Source organism: Macaca fascicularis, chromosome X (assembly GCF_037993035.2).
Source record: "Macaca fascicularis isolate 582-1 chromosome X, T2T-MFA8v1.1".
Classification (NCBI taxonomy): Eukaryota; Metazoa; Chordata; class Mammalia; order Primates; family Cercopithecidae; genus Macaca; species Macaca fascicularis.
The window spans coordinates 159,025,712-159,047,697 of record NC_088395.1 but is presented as its reverse complement, the minus strand read 5'-3'; the positions used below and the strand labels follow the sequence as shown (position 1 = coordinate 159,047,697).

General features: G+C 47.4%; 1 protein-coding gene across 12 annotated transcripts in view; it reads right to left on the bottom strand.

Annotated features, from left to right (window-relative positions):
* The window catches only part of ZNF185 (zinc finger protein 185 with LIM domain), a 72,542-nt gene that overhangs the window by 17,632 nt on the left and 32,924 nt on the right, over positions 1-21,986 (bottom strand). For 8 of the 12 annotated variants that reach the window (XM_005594873.5, XM_005594875.5, XM_005594877.5 and 5 more), the window contains 4 exons: positions 21,052-21,156; positions 19,867-19,965; positions 15,638-15,727; positions 8,188-8,385 (listed from right to left, as the gene is read on the bottom strand). In XM_005594873.5, coding sequence (XP_005594930.1) covers positions 8,188-8,385; positions 15,638-15,727; positions 19,867-19,965; positions 21,052-21,156 — 492 coding nt within the window. Of the gene's footprint in view, positions 1-4,922; positions 5,109-8,187; positions 8,386-15,637; positions 15,728-19,866; positions 19,966-21,051; positions 21,157-21,986 lie in introns of those variants that run through there. The other 4 variants (XM_074028932.1, XM_074028933.1, XM_074028935.1 and 1 more) reach the window with 1 other exon arrangement.

The following is a 21,986-nucleotide window of genomic DNA, read 5'->3' as shown; positions in this document are numbered from 1 at the left end:
GCTGGTCTCTAACTCTTGGGCTCAAGCAATCTTCCTCCCTCAGCTTCTCGAGTGCTGGGATTACAGGTGTGAGCTATTGCACCCTGCCCGGAGTCAGTATTTGTTTTTATTGGACACTTTTTACGGTTCTGTGATTCAGTTACTTTGATTCTGTTAAATGACCTCTTCCCAGTTCTTTTCTGTTTGAGCAAGAATCTTCCCAGACAGAAGTCTTCCTAGCTCTTTTTGAGTGGGGCTTTAACCCCTGATTCTGTTGAGCAGGACTCTTCCTGGTTCTTTTCAATTTTAGCCAGAATTGTCCTGGATAGAAGTTTTCTTGGTTCCTTTTGAGTGGAGATTTACTCCCTGACTCTCGAGTGGGAAATTCCTGGCTCTTTTGTGAGGCCTCATTGTTTCCCTTGACACCTTGTCTAGAGATTGCATAAGGAAAGCCCTTCCGCTCCTCAGTAAGGACTGAAGAGAAACTTTGGCTCCCAGATGAGGACTGTATGCAGAACTTTCTAATGAGACTGTCCAGCCTGGCTCCTTTCTCTATTTGATCTGCCTCTTCCCACAGGTAACTCTCAATCTACTGGGTGCCCTTCCTCCTCTTCCTCCTCCTCCCTTGCAGACTACATGCTCTGCCCCTATGGCACTCATTCTGTCCAGTATTTCCAAAACCGGCAAAAAAAAAAAAAAAAAGTAATCATGAAGGGTAATTTGGAACTTCAGTGACCTTACTGGGGAACCTGGGGTCTCCCCAAACCTGCTCATCTAAGATTCTCCCTTCCCATCTTCCTACCGCATCCCTCCTCCCTTCTTTTCACCACTTTAGACCTTCCCTTCAGCTCCCTGAATCTTTTCATCTGTCCCCTTCCATGCCTCTACCTCCTACATACCCCTATCTACCCTTCCACAGGCTTTCCCCTTCCCACTCAGGCCTCTCAACTGCCTAGAGCCAGTAGAGCTTCAGGTCCCCTGCCCCCATTGAGGGCTCGCCATTAGATCTCTATTTGTGTCTGTCTGTATGTTTAGTATACATGTATCTTGTATATGTGTAATATTTCAGTACCTCCAGATGGCACTACCAAATTAATTTACAAAATCCCTTTATCCTCTAATTGACTTAGAGATAAATAAGTACTTATATAAATTAAATCATTATAAAACTCTCATAAATTAAAGAACCAACTTCTAATACTTTCAATGTAAACAACAAAAAAAGTATTCTTATAAAAACTAACCCAAATGCTTTTAAAATTCAAGTTCACAGAATTTACGTAAACTTTTGGCAAACAAGACTAGTTTGATATTGTTAGTTTAATAGACAGCTGTGTGTCTGAGTCATGAGCATTACCTATAATACAACAGAATACAAGCATATATTTTTACTCTACTTGGGTATATTCCTCCTAAACTTAAACAGGTTTACATGTTGAATAAGCTAGTATTATATCTACTACATGTTTAAGATTATAAAAATTTAAATTTGCTTTTAACCAAACTGAGTCATTATTCTGGCAAACTTTATCTCAGCAGTAATTATGTTTTATAATATGTAAGCTTAAAGACAGTTTCTAAAATCTTTTTGGCAACTTAAAACCTTAGACTGATGCTGAATTAAGTTAACTAAATTCATTAAATATCATTTATAAAGAAGATAAAATACTTAGTCACTAGACCTAATTTTAGGTTTATATACTTTTTGCTTTTTTTTTTTTATGGTACAGTGTGACTATATTTGGATCTGTTAAATGTGTTCATTTGTCCACACTGCAAAATGGTAGTATAAAGTATATAACTATAAAAAATTATGAGATGTATATTCATAAGCTTTACTAGTCTGCTACAAAATGCTGGTATATGATATTTCAAAATTACCTACCTCCTGTTTGCTCTGTAAAAGAGAAGTTATTAATGGTTAAAATTATAATAAGCAAATAAGTATATATATATATATATATATATATATATATATATATATGACTACTAAAAGTAATAATGACAGAAATGGCAAAGGGAAACAACTTTGTATGTAAGGTATGCAAATATGCTTTTCCTAAGGAAAAAGAAAATAGCTTTGTCCTAAATTAAAATGACAAATAATTTAAAAATGTGTGAGACAAAATGTAAACACATATCTTTAAAATTAGAAAATGTTCACAGAAAAGGAATTTTATTTGTCATGGCTAAAACTAATATTTATTCAGTGTATTTATAAGATTTTCAAAAAAGAATATCAAATATTGTAATTGTATAAAATTAAAATATTGGTTTCTCTGTTAAAATAACAAAATTTTCTTAGGCTAGGTGCAGTGGCTCACGCCTGTAATCCCAGCACTTTGGGAGGCTGAGTCAGTTCACCTGAGGTCAGGAGTTCAAGACCAGCCTGGCCCACATGGTGATCGCGCCACTCCCACCTGGGCAACAGAGCAAGACTCCATCTCAAAAAAAAAAAAAAAAAAAAAAATCTTGATCATTGGTCTGTCCCTAATAAAAAGTTATAAATGGTCTGTTTTTCTTCTGAGTAATCTGCCTAAGGGGCAAAGATTTTATGTCTTATCAAAATACTGTAATGCCCTATCTGTATGTTGACTTTATTATGTCCTTATTTTTTGAAAGTCTTTACAATTTTAAAGGAACTGAAGATTCTTTACAATCATGTTACCTCATATGTTTACTTTAAAATTTGTATAACTCTGATTCACTAGCTAACCAAGTAGTATTTCTCACTAACCCATAATGCTATTCAATCCAATGTTTAAGAACCCCTGACAACTCTTAACATTTGCCTTCCCACAATCAAACCTTAAATATATTTCATACCTAAAACTGACTTTGGGATTTGCCAGGGACCTTCTGGAAAATCTCAAAGGATTAACTCTTTCACCTTGTAACAAGAAAGGTGCAAAAATTAATTAGTCTTATTTAATATTGTATAAATTGCATTGGCAGCATTGTCAAATCAAAAAAAAAATGCAGAACCTTCCCTAAATTAGTCTATAATGGGTAAAATGTCCTTAATATAAATATTTTAGAAATTCCATAGAATTCCTAGCAGGTTTTCAGTGTCCTCAGTGCACATGAGATATTGTTCTCTATCAAAGCCCAGTGCTTTGCCTTATATTAGATAAGAACAATACAAGGTTATCAGTCATCATTTCAATTATTTTTTAAAATATTAACTTGGTTGCAATTTTGCTTCTCTGATTTGTATCCAGTGTATTCTAGGCCAGTGGTTTCCTTGGGAAATTCACATTGCCCACTGATGAAATATTGTTAATATACAGATGTTAGGACCTTTCCTTAACTGCCAATTTGATTTTATTCTGCATCCAAATCTCATGGTTATAAATATGTTCTTACTAGTTTATTTATGTTTTTCTCACTGGCTTGAAGCTTTCCCTTATATAAAAGGATCATTGCCACTAATGTTATTAAGCTTTTGTTAGAACAAGTATTCCCCACATGTGGAATTCTACCACTTCTTTCAAATGACTAAGGAATCCATTTCCCCAGTAAAGGCACCCAAGATATATAATGAGTTCTTCCTTTATCCCCTAAATTACATTGTCCTTATCATCCCCAGTCATCTGAAATGATGGAAACAGTGGAATATTAAAGTGAAAACTTGCAAACTGAAGAAAAACTCAATCTCCCATGGCCTAAGGTATTACCCTTAGCACTGACTGCCCTCTGGTCCTCTCATGCTGGGTCCTATCTACTCTCCCCCCATGTGAGGGAGGAGATAACTGGCCCACCCATGAGAATTCCCTAGTGTCTAGACTCTCAAAGATTCTAATCTGGTCAATTCAGACATTTAAAAATAATGACAAGGATTTTTTTCCATTTTTCCATCTACTCTCCCTGGAAGTTCTACTACTATCGTTGCCTACATCTCTGAAGGCTCTCACTCTGCCTGTCTCTGCCCTTCTTGGAACCCCAGGCTAGTTATCCACTAGGAGAGTGCATCTAGTGGCTTTCTTCCTGGCGTGTGCCCAGACTAGGACTGAGGGAATGCTTGCTACTTAGAACTATTAGCAGTAAGCAGCCCTTAAGCCCCTGGCCCACTGACTCTAAATGCTTCCCATGAGGTGCCATGACATAGTTGACCCTTCCTGATGAACCTAGCCTACTGAGATGCCATGCCAGTGACCAGACCCAAAGACTGCAAATAGAGAACCCAGGTGGCCCGCAAAGGGTATTTGTCTACAGTCGCACCCCAGCATGCTACAGGATTTAGACCACTAAGAGGAAGAGGAGAAGAGCACTTGCAGAGTGCTGCTGTCTGCCTCAGCAAAACAGCACAGTGTGCCAGGGCAATCCGGCCAGGCCAGCCTAGGCAGAGCCTCCACCTGAAAGCCAGAGGCTTGCCTCAGGTGCCCTTGTCAGCTTGGGATCTCCATGGACCAGGCATTTGCTCAGTCAGCTGCAGGCAGTATAGTGGCAGATTAGAGATACTTTGGCCACCACCTAAGCCAGGAGGGGTCACATACTCCACTCAGTCACTCGACCAGAAATGCGGCTTTCTAAATTGTCACTCCCTCTCCTTCACTCTCTCCCAAGTCTTACCTGTCATCCAATTTGGGATCTATTCTACTTGTTTTACAGTTCTGTCTGTCTCCATCTCCACAGCTAGTCCCCTAGTCCAGGCCCTATCATTTCTTACAGGGAGGATTCTGTAAGCACTTCCTCTTCTCCCTGCTCCACTCTGCCCACTTCAGTCCACTCTTCTCACTGCCACTGGAGAGCCCACTGCAAAGCAATACTCTCGCCGTATCATTCCCCTGCTTCAAACCTTCCTGACTCCTCTTTGCCCTTGAAAGAAAATCTAAAGTCCTTGTTATGGCATAAAGTTCTGATCCTGCCCATCTGCGTCAGGGGTCCCCAAGACCATCCCTGGGTTTGGTGATTCACAAGAAGAACTCACAGGACACAGCACATCATCACACTCAAGGCTATGGTTTATTATAGTGAAAAGATACAAAGCAAAATCAGCAAAGGGAAAAGCACACAAGGCAAATTTCTGAGGAAACCCGGGCACAAGCTTCCAGAGTCCTCTTCCAGTGGGTCACACAGGATTCACTCAGTTCCCCTCAGCAGTGCGTTGTGACAACAAGTGTGAAATGCTGTCAACCAGGGCAATTCATTAGAGACTCAGAGTCCAAGGATTTTACTGGGTACTGGTCATGTAGGCACCCTCTGCCTAGCCTTTACCTAACAGGCACACGTTGCTTTCACCTATAGGAAACCTTCCCCATTATCTTGTAGCTGTAGTTATCTGCTCACCCCTCCCACATCCATCACGTCATGGCCAGTTTCAGAATGTGTACCCCACCAACTGCACCTGCTTATCCTCCGCTCCCTCCTCAATCCATTATAATCCAACTACAGCCTTTCCCACTGCCCCAACCTACTCCCCTCAAGGTAGTCATGAGTTCTACATAGCCAGATCTGATGGGCCTACTTCAGGATATACAGCGCACTGGAAAGTTAGCTCAGCATGGCTTGGTTTCCATGACGGTCGTCTTTCCTAATTCTTCCATTTATTCAAAATTGTCCTTCTCAATACCTCTCTGTAGCTCCTCTTCCTCCTTAAGACCTTTCGGTATTACTTTTCAAAATTATGGTCCATCTGCCTTTGCTTCTCTCATATTGTTACTTCTTTTCATTTTATATATTCAGCTAGGGTTTTAGGGGATCAATAATTAATATCCCCTCTTTTTCTTTTTGAGACAAAAGGAGAGCAGAAAATGGAGATAAATGTCAGCTGATGAAGCAGGTGGCTTTAGATGTACACCCCAAAAAGAAGGCTCCCTCAGCACCCGTGAACCACGTGGACTTACCCACCCAGCCAAGGGCCTAGCTGGACAAGCGGCCCTGGAAGCTTGCAGAGAAAAGTCGAGAATACATGCTTTGTACACACTGCCTTCCAAAGGCATTCTCCAGGCAACCTCATCCATTCCCTTCAGCGACTTCCTATGAGCTGACAACTCCCAGCTCTCTAGCCCCAGGTCAGATCTTTGCTCAACTCCAGATTTGTTTACTCAGTAATCTACTGGACATCATTGGCTGGAGCCCCCTACAGGCACTTCTCATTCAGCATGGCCCAATGACCTTATCATCTCTCTGCATGTCTCAGCAGGCCTGCCCCCAAACTCCTTACCCCCAGCTAGTTCCTGTCACCACCCATCTAGTTGCCTAGCCCTGAAATCTGGGAAGCAACCTTGGCTTTTCCCTCACTGTTACTTTATTTTTTTAATTTTTATTTTGGAGACAGGATCTTGTTTTGTTACCCAGGCTGGAGTGCAGTGGCAGGAACATGGCTCCCTGTATCCTTGACATCCCAGGCTCAAACAATCCTCCCACCTCAGCCTCCCAAGTAGCTGATACTACAGGCATGTGCCACCACACCTGGCTAATGTTCTCAAATTTTTTGTAGAAACGGGGTCTCGCTATATTGCCCAGGCTAGTCTCAAACTCCTGGGCTCAAGCAATACTGCCACCTCGGCCTCCCAAAGTGCTGGGATTACAGGCATGAGCCACCACGCCAAGCCCACTTTTACCTTTAATAAGTCAAAAATACTTGCAGCCTTATCACCTCAGCCCTGGTGTAAACAAACAGTCTCCAATAAGGCCTCTTGCCTTGTCTTGTCATATACTCCCCTGGCCTGGTCCTCCACAGGGCAATGGAGGGATCTTTTTTGGACTCAAGTCTGGCTGTGGCACTCTCCTGCAGGAAAACCATCAGTGGCTCCCAGGGCCCTCAGGACGTGGGTCACACTCCTCAGCCTAGGAGCAGGTGCCTGCCCAGCCCCTACTCAGTGCTTCCTGCCAAGCCAGGCTGGATTAACCCTCCTTTGTGATGGCTACTGACTGGATGTTCCCTATACACTTTGTGAGCCTCTACTTGGAATGCCTTCCCAAGCACATCCATCTGGCAAAATCTCCCTCAGCCTTCCAGACCCAGCTCCAACATCACTCTCCCTGTAAAGAAAGCCTTTCCTGACACTCCCCCTGCAAAACAAAAACAAAGCCCAGAACCACTCACCTCCTCCTTCATCCACAAGCCTCACTTTTTATATCCCTTCACTGCATGGAACACTGACTAGTTCCAGAAGCCACACGATGTGACAGGAAGTCCAAGGTTGTTCACTCTGTTTTTGGACTGGGCCTTTCCAGGGCCTGGGGCCAAGGAGTCAAAGATGGGCTAGATATTCTTAGAAGGTAAAACTTGTTATCTAACAGTTGAGCCAGGCCCTAAAAATAACCTCCCTATCTAACTATTAATAATTATGGAACCTCTGTGGTACACGAAGCCCCAGAACAAAGAAGGCAGATAACTGTGTTTCTTTCATCCCTGCAAAAGGAGCCCCAGGCCCCACCTGCTCCCCACAGCAAATGCCCTGCTGGACTCCACCAGCTCCTCTCTTTGGGCAATATGAGTCTTAGCTCTCTCCTTCTACATTTCTGTCTTGTTTAAGAAACTGTTCACTTTGCGCCCCTGGAATCACTGGTCTATTGACGTGTCCAGAGCTGCATGGACATGCAGCGTTTGCGCTGGCAGGCGAGATGCCTTCAAGAGAGCCTGACTTGAAATTCTCACACCAATGCCACGTGGTCAGCTCCAGTAACAGGCATGCTTGTCCTCTTGCTCATGCACGCTGGCACACATCAACACATGGCCAGTCACATCCTGTGTCACTCTCTCATGCCTGCTTACCCATGCTCCCTTTCTCTCCCTCTGGCCTCTCTCTCTCTCTGCTTCACTCCGTCACTCTTTTGCACTTGTACCCTCTTTCTTTTTTGCTCTTTCACACTCTGTCCTTCTCTGACAATGGCATTTTATGCACACCACACAAATTGCCCTCACTCTGCCCAGGACCCCCACCTGTAGAGCACCTGTACTCTGAGAGACAGCCTTCCTTCCTGCCCCATGCATTGGGAATTAGCCAGGGCTTCTCACACCTGGGGACAGACACATCCTCCTATCGCAGTCCCCTCCCGGCCCCTTGAGCCACAAGAAGCCTGATGACACTGCTCTAGGACCAGGGAATCACCACCATGACCCACTCACAGAACAGGCACCTGGGTGTGCAATGTGTTGGGTATTGGCACAGGGTGTGGGCAAGTGGTTCCTACCTGGGTCGCAGACCCCAACAAAAACACGGGCTCTAGAGGCAGAGTCCACTGCAGCTCAGCCCTTACCTGCTGCCACAGCTCTCTCGTCTGACAAGTTGCTCAGATCCGCTGGGGCTGTTCTGCCGCTCTGGGGTGCTGGGATCTGCAGGTTGCTGAGTGGGTACAGCTGGGTCTCCTTGGCCACCTCCTGGGGCTCCAGGCCTCTCCTGCCAGGCCTCTCTGACCTTGGTGGCCACATTCTTCCCCTCATAATCCGCCAAGGCCCTGAGGAAGAATAAGCACCCTTATGAAAAAAGTGCTCTGAAACTAACCCTGCCTCAGTCCCAGCACGCAAGCTGGCTGTCACCTCCTGTGGACTTGGAGGCACTCATATCCCTGAGAGTGGGGCAGAAAGGAGCCAGGCACAGCCCCAAGTCCAGGGAGCAGACAGTCTCCTTGGTAGGAGCCCAGCACCGCTGCTCCCTTCCCACTGAAAAGGCGTCCCTGTGTAATAGATGAAGCCGAAGCCAAAGCCAAAGCCAAAGCCGAAGCCTCCGATGTTTTTGTTATTGTTGTTTGGAGGCAGGATCTCACTCTGTTGCCCAGGCTGGAGTGCAGCGGCGCCATCTCGGCTCACTGCAACCTCTGCCTCCTGGGCTCGAGTCATCCTCCCGTCTCAGCCTCCCAAGTAGCAGAGACTACAGGTCCACACTACCACGCCCGGCTAATTTTTGTATTTTTTTTTCTGTAGAGACGGGGTTTCGCCATGTTGCCCAGGCTGATCTCAAGCGATCCTCCTGCCTTGGCCTCCCAAAGTGTAGGGATTACAGGCATGTGCCACTGCACCCAGCCCTCCAATTTTTGGCTTTTGCCACCCCTGAATCCAGCAAGAAGGACGGGGCTTCCCCCAGATGTCTCAGGCATCAAGCTCTTCAGGGGTCTTCTCTGGCCTCACCCCATGCTTGCACTGTACCCTCCAGTCTGGGCACCATGGGAAAGGGGCTGCTAGCTGATCCTCCATTTCCACACCCCTCCCATCACCAGCCCCACCTTGAGATGCAAGGTACTGCTTCCAGAGTCTACTAGGCCAGGTGCAAACACCAAGTTGGGCTACTAAGAGAGTGAGCCCAGCATTTCAGAATGAAAATCGACTTCACCATCACCTCAATCCTAGCTCACTCTGAATATAACCTTCCCAACATCACCAGCCTGCCTTCAATAGCTAGTGGGGGCTACCCCGAGACAAGAACACACTACAAACTACCCTGGGACTCTTTGTATATAGGAGTTAACTTTGTCTAGGCAGGCTTCCTGCCTTCAAGCTGGAATAACAAGGCCAACAGAGGCCACACTTTTTGGAAAGTATGCCCTGAAAGCAATATGATTCTTCAGCCTCAGGTGGAGGTGGGGGAGACTAAAATTCTCCAGCAGGGACAACAAGCTAATTGCCACCTCCAGCTGCACCAGGCAGAACTGCAGGCAAGTGAGTATGACGCCACACAGTAACTGTGGGAAACCATCCCACTGGGCCTGTGCTTCTCTGTGCTGCTTCCACCCTTAGGGCCCGCTATGCAGATCCAAAAGTGGTCTGTCTGCACAGGTAACACCAGTCCCAGGGTTGCCAGCAGGGTGCCCTGACACACCCGCTCAATCTGTCAGTGACATGCTTGCTTGAGTCAAAGACAAACATACAAGGCCTGAAGAGCTTGTATCCCTACTGTGGTAGCCCTGACTTAGCTTTACTATGGATTCAATCAGAGTCCCGTCCTGTCCCATGTCCTCTGCAGAAATACACTAGTAGAGGTTGCCCTCACCAAGTTTGTGGATAGAGCCAGAATTCTCCACAAAGAGAAACTTGGGCTCTACTGTGACACAGGGACAAATGGATGAACAAGGCTTCTTTGTTCCTAGGCCTGTGGCAGGGCCACTGTGATTTTAGTAGGTATGACCTATGTGGGTCATAAAAAGGAAATCTTAGGCAAACACTCACAGGAAGCTCTGCTGGACAATGTAGCATCCAGGGGAATTACTTCCCAGCTATCCTGTCTGAGTCCCTCATGAACTGCCTGGAAGTCAAGTGGTTAGAGATAGGCAAGGTAACACAGGGGATGGTGACCAATGGGACTTTGGATTTGGGATTGATTTCTCTGAAGCCTTTCCTTCTGAATGTAATTGGACCAAAGATCCAGTAGCCTAGTACAGCCATTGTCAATTCCTGACACAACCATACTCTACACACTTCCATTCTTTAAAAAAAAAAAAAAAAAAAAATTGTAGTCCCGGCGTAGTGGTTCACGCCTGTAATCTCAGTACTTTGGGAGGCAGAAGTGGGTGGATCAGTTGAGGTCAGAGTTTGAGACCAGCCTAGGCAACATGGCAAAAACCCATCTCTACAAAAAAATACAAAAATAAGCCAGGTGCAGTGGTATGTGCCTGTAGTACCAGCTACTTGGGAGGTTAAGGCAGGAGAATCACTGGAGCACAGGAGGCAGAGGTTGCAGTAAGCCGAGATCACCCCATTGCACTCCAGTCTGGGGTGACAGAAGAGAAACACTGTTTCAAAAACATATGTATATGATATACATATATAAGATATATATCATATATATGATATACATATATAGATATCAATCATATATATGATATACATATATAGATATCATATATGATATACATATATGGATAGATATCATATACACACACACATATATATATAAAAAAAATTTGTAGAGATGAGGTCTCACTACGTTGCCCACGCTGGTCTCAATCCCCGGAACTCAAGTGGTCTTCCTGCCTCGGCCTCTCAAAGTATAGGATTACAGGTGGGCGTGAGCCACTGCACCCAGATGACACTTCCACTCTTGTACTACCTCCACTAGACTCCTCCACTGGCCAACAACGGTTGCCAGTGGTGAGGAAATGTGGGGCCTAAACTTCACCTGATCCTCATGAAGAAAAAATATAAACTTGAGAAGCCCATGCTTGCAACATAATGAAGAAAACAGCATGTTCTATATGTAAAATTTGATGACAAAAGTTTAGTAGGAAGGAGATGAGATATCGTGTCATGTCAAATGAAATCAAGCCAATAAAGCTGGTAAAGTCAGCCTTCCGAGTATCCCTGAACACCTCTGAGAGCAGGAGATATTCCTCTGGTGCTGCTTCACTTAGCTTGCAGGTTTAAATGTCCTACACGCTTTGCATATACAAACCGATTTGGCCGTTTCAACAACCCTATATGGTAGGAGGTATGATTACTACTATTCTACACGTGAAGAACCTGAGGCACAGAGGAGATGAGTAACATGCCCAAGGTCACGGAGCTTGTAAGTGACAGAGCTTGGATTGGAACCCAAAGCACCAGAGTTCAGGCTCTCAACCACTATACTATACCGCCTCTCCCTGTAGTGTGATGGAACGGCCCAAGGTGGAATAGGGCAGAGTCTCCACAGTTTGGGACAGTTAAAATTGTGTTGTAACCTAGGGAAAGTAAGGCTCCACTGCCCTGCAGGATGTCAGGACGACACCACCCCCAAGGCGCTCCCTCATCAAACTCCTAGGAATAAAGTCCCTCCTCACTGAGCCCCACAGACCAGCCCCGGTCAGCCCAAGGGCCCAGCGTGGTTGGAGGGTCCACATCCCCTCCCCCTGGGCAGCCCTGACAACCCATGTCCGGTGTACCGGAGGCCATGGCCGCCAGGGCTCCCCGCGGAACAAGCTCAAGTCGCAGCGGGACCGCGCTTCCTCCCGCCGGGGACGGTCCACGCGCGGTCACCCCAAGGCCACTCTGGCCGCGGCTTCAGACCTTATGCGGGGGAAGGGGCAGCCAGCGCCTCGGGCCCATTCGTGATCCTCGGGCGACCTCTGGCGGCCGGCGCGGGCATGGCCTCAGGAGAATCCCCGCCGAGGCCGAGCTCGCCCCAGGCGGCCATTTCACTTTGTGGACAGTCGCATTTTCCCGGCGGGCACTGCGACCGAGTTCGGGGCTTCAAGAAATGGCGGCGTGCGCAGGCGTACTCACTACGGGCGGGTGCTAGCCGAGGTGCACAGGCGCGCACGCGTCGCGTACGCTGGTGGCTAGTGCGCATTCGCACAGGCGCAGTCCCTGCTACCCAGACTCCCGGAAAGGCGAGTGCTGCGGTTCTCTTCCATCCGTTTTTCTTTTCCGCCCCTTCTGTCTTCCCAAATGGCTCGTCAAAGCTCTAGAGCAGGATTTGTCAACCTTAGCACTATTGCCATTTTGAACCCCATAATTCTATGGTGTGTGCTGGGGGGTGTGGGGTGGGTGCTATCCTGTTCACTGTAGGGTATTTAGTAGCATCCCAGATCTCTGCATTTAAGAAGCCAGTAGTATCTCCCACTCCCAGTTTTTACAACCAAAAATGGCTCCAGACATTGTATCGTAGCAGGCTGGAAGGTTTGGGAGATGCCCCTGGTTCAGAACCACTACCTGAGAACAATGGTTCTCAACCTAGCCTGGAAAGAGAATAAACTGGGGAGCTTTGAAAAAGACACAGATGATGGAGACCCGCCCCAGAAAAATAAAATCCAAATCTCTACCTGGGACTTCGGAAAGTTTTTGTTGTGTTGTAAACCAAAAATAAAATTCTAAGCTCCCCAGCCGAATGAATGGACACTTCTCTCAGCCAAGGGGACACAACGTGAAAAACTAGTTCAGGTCATGATGAGAAAGGGGAAGGTCGGACATGCCTCAATATATTCTCCATTTGGAATTCACACCCAACTGACCAGTATTAACATTGAGAGAGATATTCAGACTGACAAAACAGACTCTCTGAAGCAATAATATGCCAAATTCCAACCTGACTCTAGTATAGCATCACATGACAAAGAGCAGGTAATGAAAGAAATTGAAGTATTTTACACCAAAATATATTTTTTGACATATTTTGAAATAACCCTGCAAAGCTGTCTCTCCTGGGGGAAATTTACATTCTGTAGAGAATCTTCTTCCCTTTCCAGGGCTTTTTCTGATCTGAAGAGTTTAGCTGAGAGTCTAGCACCTTTTAAAGGTCTGAATAAGAAACATTGGTCATCTATTGCTTCTAAGGGCGGCCACTTATGAGACTTCATCTATATAAGAACTTTGGTCTCCACAACCCCTTATCTTAACCCAGGCACTCCTTTCTATTGATTGCAGGTCTTTAGAGAATAACAAGTCTTTCAGCCAATTGCCAATCAGAAAATCTCTGAATCCACCTATGACCTGGAACCCCACCCTCACCCCCACCCCCACCACACTCCCAGCTTTGAGGTATCCGGCCTTTCTGGACCTAACTAATGTATACCTCACATATATTGATTGATGTCTTATGTCTCCCTAGAACATATAAAACCAAGCTGTAACTGAACCATCCTGGGCACATGCTCTCAGGATCTCCTGAGGCTGTGTCACGGGTCATAGTCCTAACATTTGGCTCAGAAATTCTTCAAATATGTTAGAGAGTACGGCCTTTTTCATCAACAGTGTGTTTCAGTACTTCCTAGGTGATTCTCAAATACAGCCAGAGTTGTGAAACACTGTAATCAAGAAAGTCTGTACTGGCCAGGCATAGTGGCTCACGCCCGTAATCCCAGCAATTTGGGAGGCCAAGATGGGTGGATCGCTTGATGTCAGGAGTTTGAGACCAGCCTGGCCAACATAGTGAAACCCCATCCCTAGTAAAAATATAAAAATTAGCTGGGCGTGGTGGCATGAGCCTGTAATCCCAGCTACTCAGGAGGCTGAGGCAGGAGAATCGTTTGAACCCGGGAGGCAGAGGTTACAGTGAGCCGAGATCACACGGAAACTCCGTCTCAAAAAAAAAAAAAAAAAAAAAACCTCTGATTTTGCAGACATTTAAACATCAGAGGAAAGTAGTGTGAGCCTGGCTCTAGAGTTAGCTGGATCTGGGCTCTGTTCCTAGGTGTGTTCATCACAGGAGTGAGTCCCTCAATTTTCTCCTCTGTCAGGTTGCATAAGAAGCCTTATCCTTTTCCACGTTTGGGGAGAACTAAGGTGAGATTACACAGCATGTTAACCATGTTAACCAGCTGTAAGTTACTGATTCTGGGTCTTGAGACTAGGCTCCAAAGACAAGATTTCATAAACTAATTTTTCGTAGTTTCTCCTGAGGATTTTCTTAGAGCCTCTTCCCTTGGAACTCAGCTCTGCCACTTGTAAGGCCTTGGCTAAGTCACGTAATCTTTCTGTGCTTCAGTTTCCCACCTTACCCATCTCACAGGGTTGCTGGCAAGGCTGTAAGGCACCTGGCACAGCACAGTATTGGTGTCAGCTATTGTTTTCACTCTGATTGTTAATTGTCAGTGCAATTTGAATGAGAAAAGAAATATATTAAGGCCTCATACCTTAGATATCCATTGCCCACCCCAGCCCCCAGCATCTTGGTTTAAGTAAAAAAGCAACAGCAATGTGGTATGAAAATGCAAACATGCATTCACCTTTTAAACAACTAAATCACATCAGACTCCCCTTTGGCTTAAAACTTGAAACAAGATCCAATCTCTTAATCATGGCTTACCAAGGCCCTGCTCCATCTATGGCCCTCCTCACTGGCCAAGCTCCAGCCACTCTGTCCTTTGGAACATGTTAAGCATGTTCCCATCTCAGGGTTATTTGGTTTGTGGTTCCTTATCTACAGCTCTCTTCACCGTATTCTTTCTAGAGTTGGCTCCTTCTCATCTTTAGAGGAGCTCGCCTGAGTTGCCTTTTCCACCCACCTAAGTCGTACCCTCCTCACCGTCATCACTCTATCTCAGCTGCGGCTGTTTTATTTAGAGCACTATCCTTCTCAGGAGGCACAGAGACCTAGGCTCCAGGCTTTTGGATTTTGTTGTAATTAGGCATAAACCTTTGAGAGACTGTGAGGAGAACCATATGAGACGCTGTGAGTAGAGGGCTGTGCACACAGTAGGCTCCAATATAACAGTACAAGAGGCCAATCAAGCCCTACCTAGTTCACTGAGCCTCCTCTTCCAGCACTCCCTGACAAGGACACTCATCGCTGACCACACCCAGCAACATACAGTGCCCAGGAAACACCAGGTTTTCTTGGGCCCTTTACGTATCCTGTTCCCTCTGCTTGAAAGACTCCTCCTCACCTGTCAACATTCCATTCAAAGGCCACCTTCCCATGAAGCCCCCTTCCCCTCCTCTAGCGCTAATGTATTGCTCTAATCTGAACCAGGCTTTGCCCACCCCCGGCCTGGAAGCTCCTGGAAGGCAGCGGTGTTTCTGATTTGTCTGTGTGCTCCAGCCTCCAGCAAAAGGCAGGTGCTGTCAGAGTGGTTGTTGACTGAAAGACCCTTTCTGAGTATGGTGTACTTCCTGGCCAAGGCAACAGAGTTTAGTAGAAAGCTCCCTGGCCCCAGAAGCCAGAGGGTTCCCGTTGGGGCTTCTGCCCTTGCTATGTGCCTCAGGCCAGCTCACAAACCTTGCTGGCCTTCCTAGCCAAAGGCCAATGGACACACAGCCCAAGCTGCGTCTCTCGTTCAGCACTGTCTCCTCATACCTTACCTCTTTGGGTCTGCCTTCGCATCCTCCCGGGCTGCTGTGCTGTCGCTCTTCCTATCAGCAGGGACATCAGAGACTGAAGTGGCACTGGAGCTGAGGAAGGAAACACAGGCCCGCTGAGATCTCAGGCCAAAGAAGGCTGGGTCCCAGGTCTTCTCCCTCCAGGCTGCCTTCTCACCAGAAAGGGGGAAACTGTGTCTTCCAGTAAAGGCTGGTGTCTCAGTCTTGGCATTAGTGTGGCACCGATGCCACTGTGTGTGACAACCTCGTGTCAGCTTTGGACATGGCCTTAGCACCTGAGTTCAAGAGCAAGCACTGCCCCTGACCAATTTGGGTTCCCTGGGGAAGTCCCCTCCTGGTTTTGGGTTCTAGTATCCTGTAAGGTACATGGATGTGCTTTGGTCAAGGAATAGGCAGAGGGGGATATCCAGGCCTGCATGACTCAGTGAGTCTGGTGCACAAGTGCACACCTCCACTTCTTATATAACCTGTTTGTGTAAGTTCATACTTGGCTCTAAACCACTATTGTCTGTAAAAGGTATAACTGCCCTGTTGACGCTGTGTACAGGGAACATGTCTCTTGGGGCTTGGCTCAGCTCATCATGGCTTGACATGGCGGGTGCGTGGGAACCCAGAGAAAGAGACAGCGCAAGAGCTGTCTGTCTTTGCAGATGGACAGAGGGGAACCAGGACACAGCTTGGTTTGCCCATGCCCAGGGAGAGAAAGAATTAAGCGGCTGACCCTGAAGGCAAGGGAGAGCTGGCCACGCAGCTGTGCGTGGGGGCCATCGGACTAAGCAGCCAAGACAGGGCAGACAGTGTGAGAGTAAGCTGCTAATGATTTGAAAGCTAGTTTGAGAAAGCTGTGTAAGAGAGCTGCTGCTGAGTAAAGTCATGTCTCATTTACCCGCTATCTCTCGAGTGTTCTTCCAGCTCCCTGCCCCATGTCCAACCATTCCCCTCAGCCCTGAGCTGCGGCTGGAACCGGACCCTGAGCATGACGTATCCTTACCTGACCTACACCTCCTTAGGGTTTGTGGGAGTCAAGAAAGATTGTTCCTTACTAGCACTTGCCAAATGCTCCTCACACCCACAGCCAAGTGACCATGCCCACCCAGAGAGCCCAGCACCAACCTACATGGACCCAAGCTGAGGTGGCAGAGAGGAGGGCATTGGAAGGCAGAGCCTAGGAAGAGATCCTGCTAGGAGGTCTCAGAGAACCTCTGCTGTAGGGACTACAGCCAAGTTTAGCAAGCAAATCATGGCTTTGCTGTCACCCAGCTGTGTGACATTGGGCATGTTACCTGACCTTTCTTTCTGGGCCTCAATTTTACCATCAATGAAATAGGGATGCCAATCATGTCTGTCTCGTAAGTATTCTGAGAAAAGTAAATGAGTTCATAGATGCCAAGTACTTTGAATAATACCTGGGCCATAACATGTGCTAATGTGTTCCTGTTACTACTGGGCCCTGTGGCTGTTTGTAGAAGCAGTGCTCCTTCCCAGTCCACCTGTATTCACCCACTCAATATGGATTTTGTGGCGAATGTCTTACCCACCCTTCACAGGGTTGAGTCACATTCTCTGTGTCTCTGTAAGCCAGGCAGACTGATGCTCACGGCATGCTGAACAATCACTGCCTATACAAGTCTGTGCCCTCCACTAACCAGCACACTCACTAAGGGGCGCTCTTGTTTGGTCCCAAACCTCTTTATGCCAGTTGTATTTGCACAAGAAGGGGACAGCAGGTCCTGGCCTCTGAAACCAGTGTCTCTGAGCAGGTCCAAGGAAAGGCCCCTGGGGCAGTAACTTAGTTATTTGAGCTGCCTCTAATGGGGAAGAATCACTAAGTTCAACGATTAAGTAAATCCATGAAAATGAATGGAAAAGGAGAGTGGTTGTTTCCATGAGAAACAACCTTGCCTTTGGAAAAACAGTAAAGGAGTTTGTTGAAAATCATGGTCAAACTAAGTGTGTGGTCAGCCCTCTATGTTGTGGGTTCCACATCTGTGGATTCAACCAAGTTCAGATTGAAAATATTTGGGACCAGGTACCGTGTCTCATGCCTGTTATCCCAGCACTTTGTGGGGCTGAGGTGGGTGGACTGCTTGAGCCCAGGAGTTCCAAACCAGCCTGGGCAACATGGTAAAACCTTATATCTACCAAAAATACAAAAATTAGCCAGGTGCGGTGGTACACACCTATAGTCCCAGCTACCCGGGAGGCTGATGTGAGAGGATCCCTTGAGCCCCAGAGGTTGAGGCTGCTGTGAACTGTGATCACACCACTGCACTCCAGCCTGGGTGACAGAGCAAGGCCCTGTCTAAAAAAGGAAGACAGGAGAGGAGGGGAGGGAGGGAGGGAGGGAGAGAAGGGGGGAGGGGAGGGGAGGGGAGGGGAGGGACTTGGAAAAAATAATTAAAATAGAATGGTTGCATCCATACTGACCATGTGCAGGCTTTTTTCTGTCATCATTCCCTAAACAATACAGTATAACAACTATTTATATACCACTTACATTGTATGAGGTATTACAATAATCTAGAGATGCTTTAAAAGGTACAGGAGGATGTGCATAGGTTACATGCAAATGCTACACCATTTTATATCAGGGACTTGAACATGCATGGATTTTGGTATATGAGCGAGGTTCTGGAACCAATCCCCCACAGATACCTAGGGACGACTATATAGGTAAGACAACTGTAAAAGACTGGGTTAAAATTTGTGAAAATCTAGAAGATTCTTCAGATGACTTTACAAGTAACTTTGAGGCCTGGTTTCGCTTTAAAGAAACAGAGGACAGCACAGCCTTCGTGTTATGAGGGTGTATAAGCAGGCGGGGCGACACGGAGGAGACAAGAGCCACCCAATCACAGTAGACCAGAAGTCTCTTCGCGACAGCCATCAGCAGAGCCAGTCAAGCTGCACTACCATGGGGAGAGTAGCGGGAGCCCCAACTGGATAGAAGGCCAAAGGTTCTGCCATGCAGGATCCAGTGGGTCATGGGAAAGGGTTGGGACTTCATTCTAAGGAAAATGGAGAGCCACTAGAAGGTTTTAGCAGGGGAGAAATGTGATCTAGCTTATTTTTAGAAAGATCCCTCCAACACCTCTGCAGATGGCAAAAAGATGCAGGCTGCATGGACAGGGCTCTAGCGGAGTCCTCCCCATTAGTGGCAGCTCAAAGAACAGAGTCTCTGGTGGCCTCTCCTTGGACCTGCTCAGAGACAGTGGTTTCAGAGGCCAGGACCTGCTGTCCCCTTCCTGTGTTGACTTGTGGGCCTGGATTTAGAAGTCAGGCTCTGGTTCCAGGCATGAATTGCAAACTATTGAAGTTAGTGAGGGAAAGGGGCCCTGGGTATGCTGAGGGAAGTAGGAAAGCATCAGCAGGGCCTTCCCTACAGGATTCCCTCCTTGGCCAGACTACAGTAGGATGCAGGAGGCAGATGATATCTTGCGGTTGTAGCTCTTTGCAGACACTGGCTTTGCCACTCTTCCCTAGCTATCTGCTCTGAAGAAGGGCTCCAGCATAATTTGGAGCTAAACTATTTATGCCATCATCTGCATACCTAGCCTTTGCCCCAAGGATGATTCAGGCTTGGTTTGGAACCACCTAGGGACAAGTGGGACCGTGCCACTCCCCAAATCACCTGAGAAAGTGGCCCCTGACTTGATCCAGGTCCAAGAAGCCAGAGCCCAGCTGGACACACTGGTCTTTCCAGGGCTACTGCTTTTCCTCTCCCTGAACCTCACAGCAGAGCTGACCGGGGTAGGGGTGGGGCAGGAAAAGGAGAGAAGGGAGAAAGCAGGAGCAAAGGGCCTCCTAGCTGGTCCTCAGAGCTTAACTGAAAAGTAAGAAGGTGCCGATTCTTCCATCATTCAGTCATTCACTCATTAGTTTGTCCCTTCATGTATTCCCCACACGTTCATTTGACCAGCCCAGGACCAGCACCATGTGGGGGCTGGGCCTCCAGCTGTGAGTGGGCCTAGTGCCTACTCTGGAGGAGCTTGAGGGCCAGTGGCAGGGGTCAGAAAAAATGAACAAGATTCCAAGAAGTGGAAAGCCCAAGGACACAGGATGTGGTGGAAGGTGGGCGTGTGGGAGAAGCAATAGACAGGAGTCATAGGAAGTGACCAGTGCCCCACCCCCAGCAGTCCAAGCAGCCTGGCAGCTTGACCCTGTTCTGTCACCAGGAGCATGAGAGAACCTGCCTCCCCCGGGCAGCTTACCTTCCTCTCTCAGAGCCAATGTCTACTGCAGCCAAGCCTTCAGGCCAGGAGCCCGTGGCTCCGGATCCCACGTTGCCATCACTCAACTGTTCACTTGACCTGTTATGAGAAGTGAGTATTTGCTGACTCTGGTTGTGTTTTGATCTCATCTAACCCAGATGCCATGAGAGTGGGCCTCAAGTCCAGAAGCACAGGCCTTTAGCTGCTACTCTGTGCTGCTCTGACCAGAGCTGAGCCAAGCCCAAGTTAACTCTAACAGGAAGCATTTCTGTATTTTTTCCAAACCTGATGAGTTGGTTGGGAGCAAGGTGGAAAGTGAGGAGGAGGTCAGTTCATTGTGGGGGCTTATTGCCAACAGAGCAAGGGGCAAGATGTGGGGCTGGTAATAAGCTATAGAGGGATTCCTTTCCTCATTCCCAGGGCTCAGGGTCCCAGCTAGAGGCTCCAGGGATCCACACTGAGAAGACGGGTGTGTGGGTTCTTAGCTGTAACTGGCTACCAGGTTCTCACTGAGGAAATGCCCAGCCTGCAGCCACTGCTCACCAGACACATTTGGCACTGGTCTGGCTTGGAAGACAGGTCAGTGGGCTGGCTGTAGAGCGACTGGGGACAATCATACCATCTGGACTCATCATCCACCACTATGGCTCCAACTTCCCATCCTGGACCCCTGACCCCTTGCCACAATGTCTCCCGTAGTCCACAGGTCATCCTGAAAGTCTCAGCTACATGCTGTATGGGGGCCCACATACTTTGGTCACTGACTCTCCCAGACTGCCAGCTTGGTGGCCTTGCTTTGCCCTGGCCATTGGCAGGGCTGCTTTGTCCTGCAGTAAAAGCATAGTGAGTGTGGAATCTTCAGGGGAATGGAAGGAACCCAGCACAGGCCAGGAGCTGGGGATAGCCTGCCCTGGAGTTTGGTCCTGCTCTCCAACTGGCTCCCTGAGGAATCATGGCAGGGGCCTACCCCACTCCAGGCCTCATTCATTTGTTCATTCTTTCTTTCAACAGATATTCATTAAAGACCTGCACTACCCTAGGCACCGGGGGAACAGCGGGAACAGGACCATCCTGGCCCCAGCTGCATCCATTGACATTGCACCAGAGGCCATGGAAGTCCTTCAGCTGGGTGTATATGGGCTCCATGTTCTGGGAATGAAGTGTCTGCTTCCTGCACTGAGTTACCTTGCAGCGTCTGTGTTGGGGCCCCTGAAAGCCTCCTCGCCAGCCAAGTCCCTCTGGAGCTCTCTGGAGCAGGGGGCCTCCTTGTCTTTGTGGCCTGGGGAAGACCTATGGAGGAAATAAATGGAAGTTAACGATGCAGCAGCCATTCACACTCAGGTGTGGGCTGTTACCTCATCCTCAAATGCCAGCTGTCTCCACGGAGCTTAAAACCTGCTACTGGGCTAGATGCAATGGCTCACGCCTATAACCCAGCATTTTCAGAGGCCGAGGCAAGAGGATCACTTGAGCCAAGGAGTTCAAGACCAGCCTGAGAAACATAGCTAGACTCCATCTCCACAAAGATATTTTTGAAAGTCAGGAGTGGTGGTGTGTGCCTGTGGCCCCAGCTACTTGGGAGGTTGAACCTGAAACGTTTGTTAAAAAACAAAACCACAAACAAACAAACCCTGCTGATTGACAGATTGGCCAATTCTCAAAACTTCATTAGTAATAGCCACTGTGTTTTGGGTTTGTTTTTGTTGTTGTTGTCGTTGTTATTGTCTTATAGCTACCGTGCTGGGATTACAGGCGTGAGCCACTGCGCCTGGCAATAGCTACTGTTGATTGAGCATTTGAGCCTGTTCTCATGACTTTATATACATTAACTCTGCAAATCAACCCCAGGATATGGGCACTGTCATCACCCATGCCCATCTTTCAGATGAGCAAACAGAGGCACACAAAGCCCATGTGATTTGCCCCAAATTTCACAGGTAATAAGAGGAGTAGCTCAGATTCGAATCCAGGCAGTCTGACTTCAGAGTTCTGGACTATATCCCTTTATGGTGTAAGACTGATCCTAATCTCCTAATTTAAGCCCCCTTCTGTTCTCCTTCAGGTCATCAGGGAGCCCCATGTTGTCAACTCCAGGAGAGACAGTCCCATCATGATTTCAA